Source organism: Syngnathus typhle, linkage group LG1 (genome assembly GCF_033458585.1).
Source record: "Syngnathus typhle isolate RoL2023-S1 ecotype Sweden linkage group LG1, RoL_Styp_1.0, whole genome shotgun sequence".
In the NCBI taxonomy this organism is placed as follows: domain Eukaryota; kingdom Metazoa; phylum Chordata; class Actinopteri; order Syngnathiformes; family Syngnathidae; genus Syngnathus; species Syngnathus typhle.
Window position 1 is genome coordinate 28,073,772 of NC_083738.1, and position 18,499 is coordinate 28,092,270.

At 46.8% G+C, this 18,499-nt stretch overlaps 3 protein-coding genes across 5 annotated transcripts; 1 reads left to right on the forward strand and 2 right to left on the reverse strand.

Moving 5' to 3' along the window:
* Window positions 1-180: 180 nt before the first annotated feature.
* Window positions 181-906, reverse strand: sst5 (somatostatin 5). Its single transcript, XM_061284086.1, has 2 exons — window positions 778-906; window positions 181-354 (listed from the first exon to the last, which is right to left on the reverse strand). The coding sequence occupies exons 1-2, from the start codon at window positions 904-906 to the stop codon at window positions 181-183; spliced, it is 303 nt and encodes a 100-aa protein (XP_061140070.1).
* Window positions 907-3,897: 2,991 nt separating this feature from the next.
* Window positions 3,898-7,376, forward strand: LOC133157898 (uncharacterized). The gene is made up of 16 exons (XM_061284584.1): window positions 3,898-3,920; window positions 3,985-4,028; window positions 4,097-4,186; window positions 4,307-4,434; window positions 4,495-4,632; window positions 4,694-4,763; window positions 4,870-5,036; window positions 5,152-5,248; window positions 5,321-5,508; window positions 5,577-5,921; window positions 5,989-6,106; window positions 6,180-6,385; window positions 6,465-6,582; window positions 6,664-6,836; window positions 6,903-6,976; window positions 7,043-7,376. The coding sequence occupies exons 1-16, from the start codon at window positions 3,898-3,900 to the stop codon at window positions 7,374-7,376; spliced, it is 2,313 nt and encodes a 770-aa protein (XP_061140568.1).
* Window positions 7,377-9,237: 1,861 nt separating this feature from the next.
* Window positions 9,238-18,400, reverse strand: arhgef15b (Rho guanine nucleotide exchange factor 15b). Of its 3 annotated transcripts, XM_061276343.1 has the most exons (17): window positions 18,319-18,400; window positions 18,147-18,217; window positions 15,834-16,280; window positions 13,702-14,475; window positions 13,586-13,631; window positions 13,472-13,518; window positions 13,065-13,267; window positions 12,817-12,977; window positions 12,605-12,757; window positions 12,399-12,528; window positions 11,979-12,053; window positions 11,820-11,912; window positions 11,565-11,728; window positions 11,329-11,493; window positions 10,712-10,782; window positions 10,532-10,636; window positions 9,238-9,556 (listed from the first exon to the last, which is right to left on the reverse strand). In XM_061276343.1, exons 3-17 carry the CDS (start codon window positions 16,189-16,191, stop codon window positions 9,396-9,398), a joined length of 2,706 nt encoding a protein of 901 aa, XP_061132327.1. In that variant the 5' UTR covers window positions 16,192-16,280; window positions 18,147-18,217; window positions 18,319-18,400; the 3' UTR covers window positions 9,238-9,395. The 3 variants fall into 3 exon arrangements, with proteins under 3 accessions (XP_061132327.1, XP_061132318.1, XP_061132337.1); XM_061276334.1 differs by having other exon boundaries at window positions 15,834-16,311; window positions 18,147-18,372; XM_061276353.1 differs by lacking the exons at window positions 15,834-16,280; window positions 18,147-18,217; window positions 18,319-18,400 and adding exons at window positions 15,479-15,608; window positions 15,710-15,745.
* Window positions 18,401-18,499: the final 99 nt, after the last annotated feature.

Consider the following 18,499-nt stretch of genomic DNA (forward strand, 5'->3'; position numbering starts at 1 on the left):
CAACGTCAAACTGATGCTTTTCAACTTTTATTGAGCCAAGGCACATTATTCAATGAGGACAAATCTAACAACACGGCACCTAACAAAAAGATCACAAAAACGGGACACGGCCAAAGTTTCAATTGACGCGAGAGGGTTGGCATGGCGCACCATCGAAGGAAGGAGAATGACGACGTGGCGTCAACAGGAGGTGAAGGTCTTCCAGAAGAAATTGCGGCAACCCGCCTTGCGCTCTCTTTGGGAGAGAGGAAGATGTCGCCGCATCAACGTCACCCCGACGCCGAGCTCGGGGAGCGCCTCGTCGCTCGCCGCCGCTTGGTAGATCAGCCTCAGCAGCAGCGAGCGAGCAGACTCCTGAAAACAAACAAGTTCAGCTTCATCTGCTTCTTTTGCCTTCCTTGTAAAAGTAAAGTGGTCAGAAAAAAATATATACATTCCCCAACTAAAAAACAGATAGCTAAAAAAATCAACTTAAATACTGTAATTGAGTATTTCTACTTTGTTACCTCCCATCATCTAAGACTTGTGAGCTCCTTATTTAACGTGGAGAAGTCCAAAAAGAACTCTCTATACCGCAAAAGTACACGTCTGGATATTTTAAAAAACTAAACGGACTTCAAAGTACTTCACCTATATGAAAGTACTCGCATCCTTTTATTTAAAAAAAACACACACACACACAAAGTGAAGACAGTGTCGAAAAAGTTGGCCAGTACCAACACAGTACATAGAAATACAAAGGTGGACAAAACCAGCAACCCCCCCCCCCCCCCTCACCTTGTCCAGTGGCGCATCTGCCCCAAAGGCCTCTGCGAGTAGGTGAGCCGCGTCAGGGGCTCCGGTGCTGACCCGCACCAGCAGCCCGGAGGACAACAGAAGAGCCAGCAGCACCTGCAGCCGAAGCATTTCCGCTTCTGCAGAACAGGTCGTGTGACGGCCGATTGGGCGCACTCGCCCTCATAAATAGGCTCCTTGGACGCCAGCGCGCCATGGGCCGAAGGCGGCTGCGGGGGCGCTACGAGGTGTTGTCAGATGATGCAAGTGTCACCCGGGTAGACGATTTTGTTTTGCGCGGTCGTTGTTTGCATAAGAAGTTGAATGTCACTTTAGGGTGACGCTTATTGTAATACTGCTTCTGTTTGTTTAAAATATACTTTTGGAAAAAACACTAGAGCACACTTGAAAACACAAAACAAAAATCCAGTCATTTATTTTATTTTTTTCGGTTGTCAGAGCATTTTTTTGTGGGATTTTCTTTCCTGTTTTGGAGGACAATTTTTATTTAATTTACACCTCAAAAGATCTTGAAAATGTTAAATGATTAAAAAATTTCAAGAGCAGGACATTATTCAGAGAAACACATTTCAAACAAAAGAAAAATCCCTGAAAATCAGGGGAAAAAAAACTAAACAGAAAAAAAATCTTTAAAAAAAAATCACATGAAACAAGAAAAACCCAAACATAAATGACCCTGAAAAATGTGAAGGCTAAACGCTCCGGTACAACTGCAAATTTGAGAATATGATTATGTCTAAAAACCCTTCAACTCTATGGAGATGATATAAAATGTGTCGGTCGGGATTAGCCATTTGGCGTCCACGCACAACGTGAGGCCCCCCGCACGCTGAGGCTCTTTGTTAATGACACACAGTGACTCAAATGTTAACGAACAACAAGGCGAGGCGGCTTTAGTCAGCGCGGCGCTCCGAGGGGGGGGGGCCTGTATGTAAATGTCAAGGAACCGTCGCCAAACTCTTCCAATAGCACTCTCTTTTCTTTCCTGTTTTGGAGGACAATTCTTATTTAATTTACACCTCAAAAGATCTTGAAAAGGGAATAAATGTTAAATGATTAAAAAACTTCAAGAGCAGGACATCACTCAGAGAAACACACACAAACTTTTCCAACATAGCCCCGAGGTGGCAACGGCGCCAACGGGAGCGGATCAATTCGACGACGACTTGACGTTTCAGAGCGAGCCGGCGCCGCGGCGGAAATGTGATCGCACCTTGTCAGGCTCCATTCAACTGATTTGAACTACCGTTTTTTTCCATGTATAATGCGCCCTCATGTATAATACGCACCCTAAAAACGGCATGTCGATGCTGGAAAAAAGCCTGTACCCATGTATAATACGCACCCAAATTTGGACTCCTACTTAAGTCCGTAAATGTAAAATGATTTCAGAAAAAAGATCATCTTTGGGAACAACCGGATGTTATTCTGCCGGTCAGTATCACTGCGCCTGCGCTAGCAAACTCGATAACAACGAGCAGGTGATCTAGCAAGCGTCTGATACGAGAGCATTGTGTTCGTATGGAGCGTGTTTGAAGTGAACACCAGAGAAGAAAGCGCATCTGTAATGGCAGCCTTCATATCATCTCTGGATAAATAAATAATTTAAAAAAACACCTTTTTTTTTTCTTTCTTTTTTTTACCCATGTATAATGCGCACCCCAGATTTTAGGACAATAAATTAGTTAAATTTTGCGCATTATACATGGAAAAAAACGGTAAGTGGGAGGGGCGAACGCCGTAACAACATACTCTTTTTAATTGATTGTACATCGGTTAGTGATAAGACTACAAGTGGGTTTAAAAAGATTGTACTTTCGCGTGCACAAGGCATCTATTAATAGCCCAAAAGTGTTTTTCACAGGAATACTGACTTGAATTGTGATTTTGCTGATGTTGGACTGTGGCCTGGCGTAAGAAGGGGCACTCAGTTACTGCCAAAGTAATTGGTTTTACTCTATACAGTATTTACGGCCTCATCGTATTTTGAGACAAAGATTTACTCGACCATTAATTATGTTAGCACTAAGATACATACAAACAGCATGCAATGAATTAGATCACTAAGCGGAATAAGAAGCTCATTTAGCAACATATATATTATTTTCTATTTATATTATGTATGGACTACGAGTGGTTTTCCTGGAAATATTTATTTTAATGATGTGACTGTGCATCGTGGTTGTACTAAAGAGTGACGGTTCATGTGATTACCAATATCATTTTTATTTTACTCTCATCAGAGTAGCAGGGGAGCAAATACATTTGAATCAAGTTAGTTCTTTCAATAGATCACCTTGCTGAGTTAGCTGCTGCTAACTGGTCAAGAACAAAGTTACTGTAGCTACAGTATAGAATGAAAACTGGAAAAAATAAAGTGTTACAACCGAGCCATGCGTCGTGACCCATTTTGCATTTCCGGGAAATCACTATGATTGTGCGCATGCGTATGCTAGCGCGTCTCGACGTCTCAAACGTTTCGAAATTCAGTCAAAGGCGACAAATTGAGAGCGGAACCGGCCACGTTGACGTACTCGTAGAAAACCAAAACCTACCAGAAATTGCAAGCTGTCACTGTCAGTCCCGAAATCTCCGCTGTGCTGTGCTGTGCTCCTGACTCGTCGCGGGAAATTCAATTTGTGCGTCAGCGAAATGCGTCCGTGCGGAAACGGCAGTTATTTGGCGGGCGGGGCGGGGCTTAGAGTAGTCACAAAAGACCACATATCAACAAAATCATATCAAACATTGATTTCAAAGTTCAGTTGTTATCCTTGAGATGCAAATTAGTTATTGTGGAAGGCTGAGAAAAAAAGCAATTCCAGGGGGTGCTCGAGAGCCATTTGGTATTTTAAAATCATCTTTAGGACACAGTCACAAGTTCATTTTGCGATAAGGCAAAATTCAATTGACACGTTTCTGTATTTTGCGTATGGACGACTTATAATTTCAGGAGAGGGATAGAAAAGGTCCCGGAAGGACCTACAAAGCCAAACTGCTGCTGATTGATTGCTAACGAGCGGCACCTTCACCTGTTTCAATGGAGGTCTTCCATTGGTCAGTCGGTTTGATCAAAAGCCGGTTTCATGGAGGCTGTCTCCAACGATGGCGCGCCTCTTTTATTTGTGGTAAGACTGCACTGTCACATGCCGCAGAACTACTCCGATTCTTGCGTGTGGTTTTGTCTTGCAGGGTGGTGTGGCTTCTGTCCACGTTGGCCGATCCCATTCCCGATGGTACGGAATAATCTCCCAATCGAAGAAATCTTAAGCGCTATTTGAACCATTCTGCAATTTACTCGCAGGAGTCCTGGACATGGATTGCCACGATCGTTCCTTCGTGATAGCCGTGGACCTCTCGTTCGCCGGGGATGATGCTCGCTTCGAGGCTGTCGGTACGTCCAGTTGGGGACCGCGGTGGTCAGATATTTCCTTTCTCAACTTTTTCTTGACGGGCGGAAATGGGTTTTATTTGATTGACGTGGATGGTAATCGTGATCCTTCTGACCTTCCAGATGGGACGGGAGCGTACGCCGTCGCTGAGCCGTACGCGGCCAAGTGTGGCTATAGCGTCACCATCTCCCCATTGAGTGGTCGCATGGAGTTGCGTGCGTCCTACTTTAGCTGTCACACACAGACGAAGGTATCTGTAAATGTCTGGTGGAAGGAGTCCAAATTTGCTGATTGGTTCACTGGTCCTTAGGACGATAAGGAGTTCGGATTCAGCTTCAACCTGTTGGTGAGGCGCGACGGCGACGTAGCCTACGGACTGAACAAGACCTGCTCACCATCCCTGGAGTGGGCTCCACGAGAGGTGTGCTGTGAGCTCAACTACATGGAGGTATGATGGCTTTTTCATTTCAATTCTGGTCAGGTCCATACATTTGCCGGCGTGTCCGTAGGTGTCCATGAAGAGCGAAATCCCGTGTGGTGCCGGGGAGAAGGACGACTGGAATGTTCTCGGACATGTGAGTTGCAAAACTGATCCTTGGACATGTTCCATTCATCCATCCTTATCGTTGGATTAGCTTTATGGCTAGGCGGTCTTGGGATTCTTGCGCGTGTGCGCTGCAGGTAGATGGCTGGTCTACTTTGGGTTGGCAGGTGGTGTTCCAGAGAGATGAGGAGCAGCTGGAACCGATGAGCATCTCGGACGCCCGTGAGCAAGGGTACATGTTTGCGCTGACCCACCAGAGGCTGGTGTTCCGCACACCCTATGGACAGACGGATTCGTTCATGGCCATGGTCAGAGTTCTGGAAATGTTCATGGGATTTTGGGGGGAATAAACCTTGAAGCGGTTTCCAAACATCCCGTGGATATGTTACTGTGCATTTTCCGTTCCTTTGCTAATCTTCTCAGGTGGATGACATCCCTGTGGAGGTGGTCCAGGCCACTCTGTTCTCCAGACAACGCTGGTTGGTCATCATGGTGGACGTCGCGGCCACCTGCTCCATGCGTATGCATCAACTCCTATCTGCTAGAAATGTCCTCCTACCTTCGTACTTAGTCACTCCCCATCCTTGAACAGATCAAGGTGCTTACGAAGACAGTGGCCACCTGATTTTCAGGACTCCGGGGGAACCTTATCCAGGTCCTGATGTCGCGAGAGTTCGGGTTGGATTCAACGAAGGCCTTTTTGAGAACGGCGACGTTGTGACCGAGAACGGCACGGTTCAGATTAGCATCCCGTTAGATGCCAAGGGCGGACTCAGGAAGGTCGGTATTCAGCGGTGACCAGGTCGTTGAAAGACTCTTTGTAAGATTTCCCATCACACTTCTTGCAGAGCTTTGTGAGCGATGACCTTTACGAGTTCTACACCTTCCACCTCTACCTGGAGCAAATGTTTGAGGACGAAGGGGCCGAGACCAGGCTGCGACTTCACCGGACGCTGAGCACACCCATGTTGCTGCGGCCTCTGTTTACCCAGAACCGAAGTATTGTGGAAGAGCGCCTCTTTCAGGTCTACCTAGGCGACGTACCCCAGGACGTCCGCTTGGTTTTGCTTCGGCTCAACGGCCGCGAGGCGCTCCACACCAACTCGTGTTCCGTCGCCGATATCACGCAAGCCGCTCACGGCCACGGTTACTTGCTGAACGTCTCTTTTGACCACCCTGCTGTCACTCAGCAGGTAGATCGCATAGTTACAATCTGAGTCATCCCAAGTAGTTCCGCTCATGCTTCTTCTTCTCCCTTAGTACTACGAAACATACGGAACGGTGCAATACAAATTGGACATCAACTACACGCTGAGTGTTCTTCCCGAAAACGAGCCCTATTTCTACTTTGTGAGCGTCACGGCTCTGGCTGGCCCCTGTGAGTCGAATCTTGGGTTGACCCGTTTGGGTTAGATGTCGTCCTCACTATTTAAACTCTAATTCTGCTTTAGCTCCTCCAGTCCTGGATGCGGTTTGCTCAGAGTCAGGCATCAGCTTCAGCGCAGACCACCGGGGCTTTGGCTTCCTGTGGTCCATCGTGGTGGGCTCTGACACGCTGACCCCAGAGCTGGCAGCTCGGCGGGGCTACAAGATGAGCAATGCCAGTCAGAAACTGCAGCTGGATGTGCCAGTCTACTCGCAGGGCTTCCGTTATAAGGTCGGGATGGTCTGATTCTACAGCTTGAAGAATTCCAGACTGATTTTTTTGTTTTGTTTTTTGGGGTCATTTGTTTCAGGACATCACTTTGGAAAGCTTCTCGGGCACTTTTGAAATCCATGTGAAAGACCGTCAAACTGGGTCTGTTCAAAAATCTGCTTCCAAGACTTGTCCTTTTGTGACCTCAGAACTTATTGGTAAGTAGGTGAGTGCCGTGGGTGTCACATTTTGGCCAATGAGTGACAAAATGCTGGACTTTTCGTGAATGTCCTTTTCAGTGTGTTCCACTGACGGGACGATGACCGTGGCGGCAGATTTATCTCGGATGACTCCCGGCGGTGCAAGCCCATTGACAAGCAACTTACTGGACAGTTCGTGCGGCCCTGCAGAAGCTGATGAAACCAGGGCACTTTTCTCTTTCCCGCTCAATAGCTGTGGATCCAAAGTCAAGGTATTCACACAAATCACTTGTAACTCGTGTGAGATCCTACATTTTTTCCTCTTCCGCTTTTTTTAGCTCCGACATGGCAATGTGATCTATCGAAATGAGATTTTCTACAGCAAGAATGTGTCTGAGGATGTTGATGAGAGGTTTGGAAGACTTATTTTTATTTATGGAGAAATTAAGACTGTGGAAATTATTTGAAATGGGGAAAATGAAGGGATTGAGTGTACACTCTTACTTCTCAGGTTGATGGTGCAGTGCAAGTATCCTTTGGAAGGCTTGCACAAGCTTTTCTCCATGTACAGGTTTGAGTCGGACGACCCGGGTATAGGTAGCATGGGCTTCATCAAGCGGCTCGCGGCAGGAATCAGCACTACTCCTCTTAGTGGTCTCGTCACGTCAACCATAGCGGCTCCGACGACGCCCATGGCTGGAAGAAGCAGAAGTGGCGCTCCGATCCGAAAGCATTTGGGGTCCAATCCTGCGGTGCGCTACGTCTGGGTGTCTAAACAGAGCAAACCTCACCCTAATGCCAAAAAAGGTTGAGCCAACCTTCAATTGTTCAAATTGACCCTCTGCAATAGAATTATGAACTGTTCAATTTCTTCACAGGTATAAAAGGATGGCAGAATGGCAACGTTTGAAGGCTTGGATTTTTAACTGTATTCAATAAAAGTCTTATGTCTTACCTAAAATCCTCAATGAGTTCTTTTTAAATATTAAGATGTACACATTTAACCGACCTGCGCCCGCGAACACCGATAAACAAAATTGCATTTATTTATTTTTTTACATTTTATAAAGCACTGACACGAAAAAGGTATATGTAACTCTTTAAGTTCTAATTATTACAACAAATTTAACTAGCACGCGGCCAAAATAAAGTAATCGTAAAAACTCACCAGATAGTGCCTGCTAGCTTAATTCCCCAAAACTGCTACGCTGCGATTCCGGCGCAAAATTGAATGTGTCCGTCAGTGAAATTGATCCGTAAGGAAACAAGCAGCCCCGTTTACGTAAAACTACCTGATTACCAAACTAAATTACCAAACTAATTTTTTTTTTTTAGAGCGATCAGATTAAAAAGTAAATCATTCAAAATCTGTTTAAGAGCAAAATAAGTCTCTGGATGTTTTTGACTTATAATGATCTTTCGATCAAGCAGGTGTAATTGTAGCCATGTGAGGGCACTGTTGCAGCCGAAACTCGTGTCGAGCTTCAGATTCAGAACTTGCACAACTCGACTCCAACATGAGCGACCACGTAAGAGTCTCAACTTCAATTTGGACTGGTGGGGAGAAAGAAAAAAAAAGCTAACGCGTCATTGGTGTCCGTTTTTAATATAGCCGAGAGCCCAGCGCGCGGTGGCGGCGGTGCAGCCGCCGTCCTCCCGCAGGACCATGCAGCAACCGTCACGAATGTTTTTTTGTGCATCAACCAAGCAGCAAGTCTCGCCTCCTCCCGACAAGGTGAGTCCGCAACTTTAGACCGGGACTCCCCCCGAGCAACAGCAAGCGTGGAGGAGAATGGACCCCAGTACCGCGAGACAAGTATCAAAGTTTTGAGCCCGTGTTTTCTTTAAGTTGTTTATCTTCAATTTCTTTTAGTTTTTTTTTTCTTTGTCTGGTGTGACTAGAATTGTATCAAATGACCAAAACAAAAACGCGGGAAGCCTTAAGTGTTGTTTTTGGTCTTTATGTAAAAAAAAAAAAAGATAAAATGATTTGGGGCATTTAGTTGCATTTAAAACTATTAATTGATTCAGGTATTGAGTGTAAAGAAGCTGAACTATGAAAGTATACATATAAATATATGAAATCGAGCTTATATATGAATATCAAAACACTTTTCGCGGATAATATATTCTGTTAAATCGTTCATCTGGTCAGTATTTAAAATTGAAAACAAATCCATTTTTAAATGATGACATTTTATCCAGCCCATTTGTTTTTAGCCAGCATGGAGCAGCTTCCAACTCAACACTCCCCCGCCACGCATGAGCACAAGCTCCGCTCCTCGCAATCAGCCCGACCCCTTCCTGCGTGGGCCGCATGTCTTCAGGGTCCTGGGGGGCCCCACCCTGACGCCTCGCTCCGACAGTCACCCGTGCCGGATGATTCTCCAGCTGAGCGCCGAGGAGGACCTGGCCGTCACTTGTCTTCTCAAACTGAGCTACCCAGAAGACTCTCAGGTAGGCTCGCAAAATATCAGGGATTTTCTAAATCGGCAACTTTGAGTTGGCAAAATCGAAGGTCGGCCGGGGAGACGATACGGCGACGCCCCCGAGTGGCGCGCCGTGGATGGAACCGAGTCGACCGGACGACGTGGAGCATTACGAGGAGTACCTGCTGCCAATCCCGGCGCCGCCGTTATCCACGCAAGAGGAACATGGCTGACACCAAGCAACTGTTGTTTTTGGATTTATGTACATTTGACACGTTTACAATAAAAATATTCAGTGTGCAGTATTGGATCGGTTTCATTTTAGCTTTAAAAACAAAATGTATAAATAATTGTCCATCGCGAGTTACCTGCGCGGCAAACCCGTCACCGCCGACGACCTGATTAAATTTTCTTGACGGGGGTGACCTGGCTGGCGGCCTGGATGACTCGATAGCGCTCCTTCAGGTTGCGCCTCCTCACGTGCTCGTTGGTGATTTCGATGATGTTGCTGACGGGGAACCAGCCTTTCTGGCCGTCCGACAGGCGGATGCCCTCGTACCAACCTGCGGGAGCGGGAAGGCCGAGCAAGGGGAAAAGCGTTTTCGAGATTGCTCATGCGGGAAAAAGAAAATCAATAAACTGCTGGGGGGGGGGGGGGGGGGCATCATTGCAATGAGGAAGAAGGGTGCGAGGAGGGAGGCTCCATGTTAACCATGACAGCAGTGAAACCCGCCAAATCCATGGGAAATGTGCTCATTCCACATTTGGGGGGGGGTTAGTTAGATCACCAAATTAAAATGATTAAAAACTACAACGACAGTCATTTGTTATTATTTATATATTATTATTATTATCCATCCATCTATTTTCAGTACCGTTTTGTCCCCCACGGGGGTGCTGGAGCCTATCCCAGCAGTCATCATTTTTACATATTATAATATATATATATATATATATATATATATATATATATATATATATATATATATATATATATATATATATATAAATATATATATTCATTATTTATTAAAATGATTAAAAACGACAACGAAAGCCATTTATTATTAATTATATATTATTATATTTTACATATATATATATATTTACTATTTATGATTAAAATGATTAAAAATGATAACGAAAGTCATTTATTATTATCTATATATTATTATTATTATATATTTACATCTATCCATCCATGGATGGATGGATATTTACATATTATTATATGCAATTATTATTATTAATATGATTAAAAATGACAACGAAAGCCATTTATTATTATTTCTGTATTATCATATATTTATATATTATATTTATTCATATTGCTACGTGGAAGAAATCACTGATTTCGGTGTTCAAACGGTGTGCTCACTGTACGACGAGCAGCAAACATTTTTTGGGCTCCAGTTGTATTGAACTTTAAAGTTCAAAACGTTTCCTCTCTTATTTGAGATATAAAACAAACTAGAACGCGCCGCTTTTTCTTTTTGGGTTGCTAATTAAAAATGGAACGAGGTAGCAATCCTCCTCACCCTCGTTTGTTTTGCGGATGACGTTGACAATCTCAGTGGGTTCCAGGTTGAGCTCGTCGGCCTGCTGGGCCACGTACTGCTCCACGCACTGAACCTGAGGACAGTCTGACACGCACACACGCACACACTTGAAACACTTGACGTCAAAGCAATCATCGCTAGCGTCCGGATTCGGCTCACCCCAGGCGTCGTAGACCACCTCGTCTTCCTCTTTGTTGGGGAAGGCGCCCATCCACCTGTGCATATCCGGCCTGTCCAAAAAGATTGTCCGGACGTTGTGGCGTCATTGTACCGTAAATTCCGGACTATAAGCCGCGACTTTTTTCCAAAATTTTGAACCCTGCGGCTTATAGTCAGGTGCGGCTTATATGAGGATTTTTTTCCGTGATTTTTGTGATGACTTGATCACTTTTATACACTGCGGTATCTTGAAGAAAAAAACAACAACAAAAATACTATTTTGAAACACTGCTGCTTATTCTGGCTCTGTTGCTTGTGACTATTATGAGCTTTAGTAGGAATGCACGCTAGGTGACCTGCGTCAAAGGGCTCTAAAGCCTTCGTCGCAGGCAATGTTGAGAAAGACATGTTAAAGTATGTTATAAAAACTTTAAAAAGGCTTTCTGTGAACGGTCTTTCTTTGTAAAAAAAAACGGCTTATAGTCCGGTGCGGCTTATATAAGAAAAAAACTAAAATATCCCCCAATTTTAGCTGGTGCCGCTTATAGTCCGGTGCAGCTTATAGTCCGGAATTTACGGTACTTTTTTGGGCCAAGGCGGAGCTTCCTGCTACTCACTTGGAGGGCGCTTTGATGAGACGCTCCATCAAGCGTCCATTATGGTTCTCCAGCAGAGTGAGGGTGAAGCAGTTCTCGTACGGGCCGCTGCTCCTGTCCTCCTCCAGGGGCTGAGCCTGAACCAAGGAGCGGTGGGCGTAGTCCAGCACCACGAAGCGCTCGGCGCTGTCGCCACCAGGACGGACGGGTGAGGCAGGCGGAAGAAAAGGCGCGCTCGCGGCCCGGACCCGTCTCACCTCTTCTTGACGGTGCTGGTGGTAATGATGAGCAGGTCGTTGAAGAGAAAAACGTAGATGGGATTGAACTTGATTTTCATTTGGAAGACGGTTCCTCCTCTGGACATTTCCTGGAGTTCTCCCTTCTTCTCCAGGAAGCGAGTCTGGGAGATGATGGGGATGGCCTGCGAGGAAAAACAAACAAAAAAAACAAGCGGCAAAATGGCAATCTCTTGTCGGGCGTGGAAGGACAGGCCGCTTTTCTGGCTGGCTTGCCTTGAGCTTGTCGAACTCCAGCGATTTGGAGATGAGGATCAACTCCTCCATCTGTCTCATCTTGCCCACCTCCGTGTTGCACTCGTCAATGATCTGCGCGAGCACCAGAGTTCAAATGACGTCAGGTGTCTTTTGCCAAAAGCCCTGTCGTGATGTCACCTTGGACACGGAGGCCAAAGCCTTGGAAGCCATCTGCTCCTCTTTGGTGCCCTCTTTTGTTCTTTTCAGGATGTTCTGCAAACAGCAAACAAGCACGTTTCCCAATTTAGAAGAGACACCATTTTCACTTTTCACGGGACCACGATTTTTTTCTTTTGGGGTGCCATGGGGGCGTCAAAGTTACAGCCGATTATTATGATTTCTTTATAAACACCCTAAATTGCTCCTAAAACGCTGATGACCCTCCATCATTTGTTCCTCGTTGGGACTGTGAAGAAAAGAAATCCTGGAAAATACCAAAAGTACTTGGGTGGTCCATGCAAGGAGGGGGGAGGCAGCACCCCTATCTCCACGGGCGTTTCCTCAAAGGCCATATCGCCCGACCCTAGTTTGTGATGTGTCTCCAACTTTGCCGCTCACCTCGATGAGCATTTTGATGCGCGTTATCCTCTGGAACGGCAGCAGCAGGAAGGACATGAAGGGCAGCCGCTGGCACTGAGGCGACTCCTGGAGCCGATTGATGACGGCGGCAAAGTTCGTGTTGTTCTTCCTGCGGGTTAGCGTGCGGGTTAGCGCGCGGTTAGCGTGCAACGCTCACGAGAAGCGACGGCAGAGCATTGGCGTACATGAGCGAGGTGAACGTCTTCTCCTGGTAGATCTGGTTGCGGACGTAGTCGATGTAGGCCGGGAAATTGTGCTGCGAGTGGTAGTGGATGATGTCGCAGATGTCGGAGAAGACGATGTTCTCAAAGACGCGCACCTCCAGGTCTTTCAGGAACCTAAAAAGCAAACTGCGCTTCAGGCACCAGTTTGGGGCACGTGGAGACGTTCGCCTCACCTCTCGCTGACCTCGCGGATCCTCAGGATGTTAGAAAAGAGGGGCTTCTTGTCTCTGATCACCAGCGTCCCTTCCAGCTCCCGATTCTCCAGGAAGTGTTCGGTTAGAACGTACAGCGAGCGAAGGTAGGAGGTTTCCGACGTCAGAACCTCAAACATGCTCTGTGCGGAGCAACGTGTCATGAGGCTATTATTTTTTTTTCCCCTCCCCCTGACCCGGATGGTCCAAAAGAACCGAGCTTCCCTCACCTCCTGATACTTGCACTGTTCTCGGGAGAGCTGCTCCAAGACGCCGCTGTCCCGCACCGCCGGCAGGTTCTGCCAGAGGGTGCAATCGTTCCGGCTCGGCAACTCGGAGGTGTAGTCGCCGCTGGCGCTGACGTTCCGGCAAATCGTCTGCCGGTGGATCTCTTTGGTGATGACGGTGGCCCGGTAGGTCTGGTACAGAGGTTCTGACGAGGTGACAAATCGGTAACGCTGATGCGGACCGTACCAAATGCGCTGAGGGTTCTCCTACTAGAAGTATCTCTCTAGCTAGCTATCGAGCTAGCTATCGAGTCCATCCATCCATCCAATTGGATTCCAGTCACCCCAAGCCTGTTTTTCTTCCCCCCCCCCGCCCCTCCCCTGGGTTGTTTTGCAAGTTTATGACTCACGGTTTTGCAGCCGGGACTTCCAGCTGTTGGAAAGCTCAGGCTCGTACCTGCCAAGCAGATTACCCCAAGAAGGTCAAACCCAGCAGCGATGACGGCGACGGGGCGCCAACTCACAGTTCTTCCGTCGAGTCCTCCTTCCATCGGTCCCCGTTCTCTCCCTCTGCGAGATGAAGCACATTCAGGTCAGCGTCGACAGCGCGGATTCAAGCAAGCGCTCGTTGGTGACAAACCGTTTCTTTGTCCGCCCGGGTTGCTGGCCTCCCTGCAGACGTCGGCTTTTGGTAGGAGCGGCGGCGGTCTCTGAGGCAAATGGGGGCTGGCGGGGGGCCGAGGACCGGCTTGCGGCGTGCGCTCGTCCGCCGACAAGGAGCGAGTGTCTTGAGTCAGGGGCCTGCGGGGCGGGATGGCGGGTGGCGGCTCATCCGACATCACGGCGGCATCCCTCTGGAGCTCCGGAGGTTTGGACCTGCGAGCCGGCGTGGGCACCTTGACCTGAGGAACGTCCGCCGCCTCCTGACTGGCTTTCTTGTGACTGAGATCCACCGTGGGGATGAAGGTCTCGTAAAGATCGTTTTCTTCCTTGCTGACTGTCAGGAATGGATTCTGTCCGGGGGCAGCGAAGGAGACCTGAGGTCCGGGATCCGAGAGTCTCCGGGGAGCCTCGTCCATGGTAAGCGCCAATTTTTCCTTTTGCGGCGCTTCCGTCACATCGGCGACGAGGGGCGCCGCCTCCAATTCTTCTCCCTCCTCTTCTACCCCCGCCAGGCCTTCGCCCTTCTCGCCGTCCGACGAGGCCCAGTCGGGCGCCTCTTCCTCCAAGATGTCGCCGTCGGCGCCGTCCTCGGCTTCCAGCGGCACCCACACCAGCTTCATGCCGGGCCGCTGGAGGTGGCACACGCAACAGCAGCTGGGATCGCAAGTCGGGCTGGCGACATCGTACGGAACGTGCTCCTCCTCCACCTTTCCAACAACGGAAGGGGCGTCCACCTCTTTCCCGTCGGGGTCTGCGAGAAGAAGAAACCTTGGCTTAGGGTCACTCACAAGAACCCTGGCTGGCAGGCAGGCTTGGCGTTCAGCTCTGTGAACGCAAAGCAGCACTGACACGGCCCCTTAAATATTCATCAGACAATGGCGGCGAAAACCCAAGATGGATTAATAAATGGAACCCGGTGAGAGTGGAAAACGGGCTCCGGCTTGTGTAGTGCTACTTAAAGCACTTCTCATTGACCGACTGCATTGGGACCACCTTTCATAAAAGTGAAAATGAAAAGAAAAAAAATTTAAATTAACACAAATGTATTGAAATGAAAATGAGAAAAGATATAGAATACAGGTAAAAGTAAAGACAGGTTTTAAAAATAAATGTGGAAATAAAAACAAAATATGAATAAAATTGGTAAAAAACAACAAAAAAACAGGTAAAAAGAAAGACAAAAAAAGACCGGAAATAATTGTGCAAATAAAAACAAAATTAAATTCATGAATAAAATTGAGTATTAATTCATATATTTTTTAATGTATTTGATCAATTCCACTTAATATGTATTTGTTTTTATTTTCCATTTACCGTTTTTTTCCATGTATAATGCGCCCCCATGTATAATACGCACCCTAAAAATGGCATGTCGATGGTGGAAAAAAGCCCGTACCCATGTATAATACGCACCCAAATTTGGACTCCTACTTAAGTCCGTGAACGTAAAATGATTTCAGAAAAAAGATCATCTTTGGGAACAACCGGATGTTATTCTGCCGGTCAGTATCACTGCGCATGCGCTAGCAAACTCGATAGCGAAGAAATGTTTCGGATTTGTGTAGGGTACATTGTGACAGACAATAAATATATATATATATATTCTTTTGTACCCATGTATAATGCGCACCCCAGATTTTAGGACAATAAATTAGTTAAATTTTGCGCATTATACATGGAAAAAATCGGTAATTTCTTTCTGGTTTAGGCAGTTTTGGTTCTCTATCGTAAAATACTTCAGTGAAAATAAATACTTGTAAAATGCACGCTGGGACCATTTCTGTCTGTCTGCGTTACATCTTCAATGCTCTGAGAACACGACGGGGAATCAAAACAGGGAAGTCCGATTGTTTCGTCGGACAGGAACAGAGAAAAGCCTTTCCACTGAAATCAAACAATACCACACAAAATGTCACCGCTTCCGTCAAATTGCATTTTGGTGACGACGTTCCATGACTACATTGGACTTTTCCACCAATACGCACATTGGATGTGAAACCCGTCATGTGACCAGCAGAACCTGTTTACAGTTCTTGGAACACATCTTCCGCCGCGCCTGCTGCAGAATGCGGGACACCACAGCAGAATTTTAATGATTGTAATTAGTACCTGAGCGCCCTCCTTCGGCGCAGACGCTGTCGCCGTCCTCCGATTCCGTTCTCTTCGCCCCCGGTAGGCGAGTTCTCTTCTTGGGTAGCGGAGGCGGCTGGACCACTGGGTTACTGGCGTCAGTACCGGGCTTGGGTTTGAACACCAGATGCCTTCTCTGCTGCCTTCGGGTGGCGTTGGCCTGCCCGACACGCTGTTTGGTGAACTTGTTCACCATGGTTTTGACGTTGGCGCCCGAAGGGCTGGCGGACCGGTCGTCCTGCTCCGTTCCTCGCTCCATCGGTTTTGGCGGGATGTTCGGCCTGGGTTTGCGCTCGGCTAATTGGACGGGTGGATTGTCTGCTTCCTGGGCAGCCATGGTCGGGTCGCCGGGTCGTCTTTGATAACGCGCTTCCGATTAGAGGCCGGGCTCCGAGGGAAAATGGCCGCCGGAACACGTCATCCACACTTGTTGAGGAGAGAGAGAGAGAATCAGTCTCTGGAATGAAACAGAACGTTGTTGTTTTTTTCCTTCTCGCCTAATAGTCCGACTATGTATGGCCATTACAATTTGGCCATTACCATTTGTCTATATTTCATAACATTGATTATGATTGTGAGCAAATGCCCAGAAGTGAGTTTCCCAACTTTTTTCGTAAAGTGCTAATGGACATATTTCAAGTCCATTTGTGCTAGCATGCTATGAATGAGCCTTGACTGGAAGTGGTTTGTTTGTGTGAGATAATTAAGCGACTGAACACGGTCGTTAGTTATGCAATCATGAGTTCTGTCATGCCCCGCGAGACCACCAGGGGGCAGGGACTAGTGATAATTGTAAAATTAGAAATCGTTTAAAAAGATGAATGGGAGTAAGCAGTCTCTCTATTTTTAAAAAGTGAAGACAAGACAGTTTTAGTAATGACGCATGTCGACGCTCATCGTACTATAATCGAGCTCTTAGCAAATTCAAAATGTCTGCCCTGCAATGACAGTTCCACTCATCCATAATAATCCGTCCTGATCGTTTGTAAACAAGCAAACGTGCCACTGGGCCTGGAGCGGAAAACGAACTTTGCGTAAGGCGGCGGGGCGTCCGCTCCTTCTGCTCACAGTGCCTTGCGGGCCCACTTTTTAAGTCGGAACACTTTGGACGGCTAAATGTGGCGAGTCCGTTAGAACTGACAACGAAACATCAACACGCAATAAAAAAGTATTTTAAATTTCATTCGCCGGTGATTCCTGCCAACTGTCAATTAGTCAGTAAATTACATTTGGAGTCAATTTCACATTTTCTACAGCGTGCAAGTGGCTGCACGACAATCCAGACAGGGTACCCGGGCCGGCTGTGCCAGCGCAACACCACTTTGTTAGAACGTAAACCGGCTCGTCGGACCAGTTTGGAGATTGGCTTTGCGTGTGCCATTGAGTCAGTCAACTTGTTTTAGCAGAAAGGTTTCAGGTTTCTTACTGGAAAGATGGGGGGCGGGGGGTTCTTGGTGGGGAAATCCAAAGTAGTATCGATAAATAAACATTTTATTGTCTCATTTTACGAGTTTTTTTCATTTTGGGGAAACACCACCTGTCTGTCATTCACCATTACGCACGCAAATTCGGACAAAAATGGAAGAACCAAGAATACCTGAAAATGTGATACTGCTAAAACAACAATAACACAAATTAGGGGGGACATCTCTAACAGCGTATTTTTTTTCCCCCTGTGTGTATTAAACTGAGCTCTTCTTCTTTGTCTGACTTTGACCTGATTTGATTTCTTCGTCAAGTGGACGCTTACCAAAAGAGTCAGGCCGGGTCACTAGGTCACTCATTCATTCCTGTAAATGCAACTCCGAGCTAACACGGCCCGATGGCTTAAATCAATCTAGCTTGTGCACACTCTTTAAGTGCCTGAAAGGGGCTTCCATTATCCCATTGATGCAGTGTGGACGCTGTATGGGTGTGGGTACCATCTGTTGGGTCAGTGTGTGGAAAATATTGGGGGGGGGGGGGCAGCACACAAAAGAGGTGGAAGAAAAAATCCCCCTTTCATGTGCCAATGAAATGTTACATGGCATTCTGTGGTTACTTATTACTTGGTGCTTAACTCCCCCTTTTTATGAGACGACAAACATGGCAGGTTGCCCAGCCGGAAGTGCTTCTTTTTAGAAACAATTGACACATCGGGCATCTTTACTTCACTGGCAAGTTGGCAACTCAAATAAGCCAGCCCTCGAGAGAACAGGTGCTTTCATTTTTGGAAACGCTCCAGCATTGTTGTCAATTCTAAATAAAAACGTCTCATAGAAAAAAAAATGATATAAGGCATAGAAAACTCACCAGGAGAGTTCGGACGCGAGTAAACATTACTTGTCAGTCACTCGGCTGCTGTGTCGGCGCTCCAACATGATCTTGGAAGGTGAAAAGATAAAAGCAGAAATGATCATTATCGTTACAAAAACCAAGAAAGAAAAGGTAAAGGCTACTTTCCGGTCCCCGACGGCATATGTACTTTGTTCTTTGTTGTAAGAGGCACAAGGAGTGAGTGGAGCCAACTGAAGGGAAGACAACACCAAGGAGGTACATATCGTCAAGCTAACTTTGATAGAAAATAATGAATCCTGTAGCGAATTGCAAAATAAAAGTGACCGGTTGAATATTCGTCAAGTGAGTTTTATTGTGAAGGCTACACC

Excerpts from the sequence above, each read along its gene's own strand:
- LOC133157898 (XM_061284584.1), top strand. The coding sequence starts at position 3,898 with ATGGCGCGCCTCTTTTATTTGTG. Across the intron at positions 4,029-4,096 it reads GGCCGATCCCATTCCCGATG|GAGTCCTGGACATGGATTGC; the intron begins GTACGGAATAAT and ends ATTTACTCGCAG. Across the intron at positions 5,249-5,320 it reads CGCGGCCACCTGCTCCATGC|ATCAAGGTGCTTACGAAGAC; the intron begins GTATGCATCAAC and ends ATCCTTGAACAG.
- sst5 (XM_061284086.1), bottom strand. The coding sequence starts at position 906 with ATGCTTCGGCTGCAGGTGCTGCTGGCTCTTCTGTTGTCCTCCGGGCTG. Across the intron at positions 355-777 it reads CAGATGCGCCACTGGACAAG|GAGTCTGCTCGCTCGCTGCT; the intron begins GTGAGGGGGGGG and ends GTTTGTTTTCAG.
- arhgef15b (XM_061276343.1), bottom strand. The coding sequence starts at position 16,191 with ATGGCTGCCCAGGAAGCAGACAATCCACCCGTCCAATTAGCCGAGCGC. Across the intron at positions 11,729-11,819 it reads TGGAGTTCGACAAGCTCAAG|GCCATCCCCATCATCTCCCA; the intron begins GCAAGCCAGCCA and ends TTTTCCTCGCAG. Across the intron at positions 10,637-10,711 it reads GGTGGTCTACGACGCCTGGG|ACTGTCCTCAGGTTCAGTGC; the intron begins GTGAGCCGAATC and ends TGTGCGTGTCAG.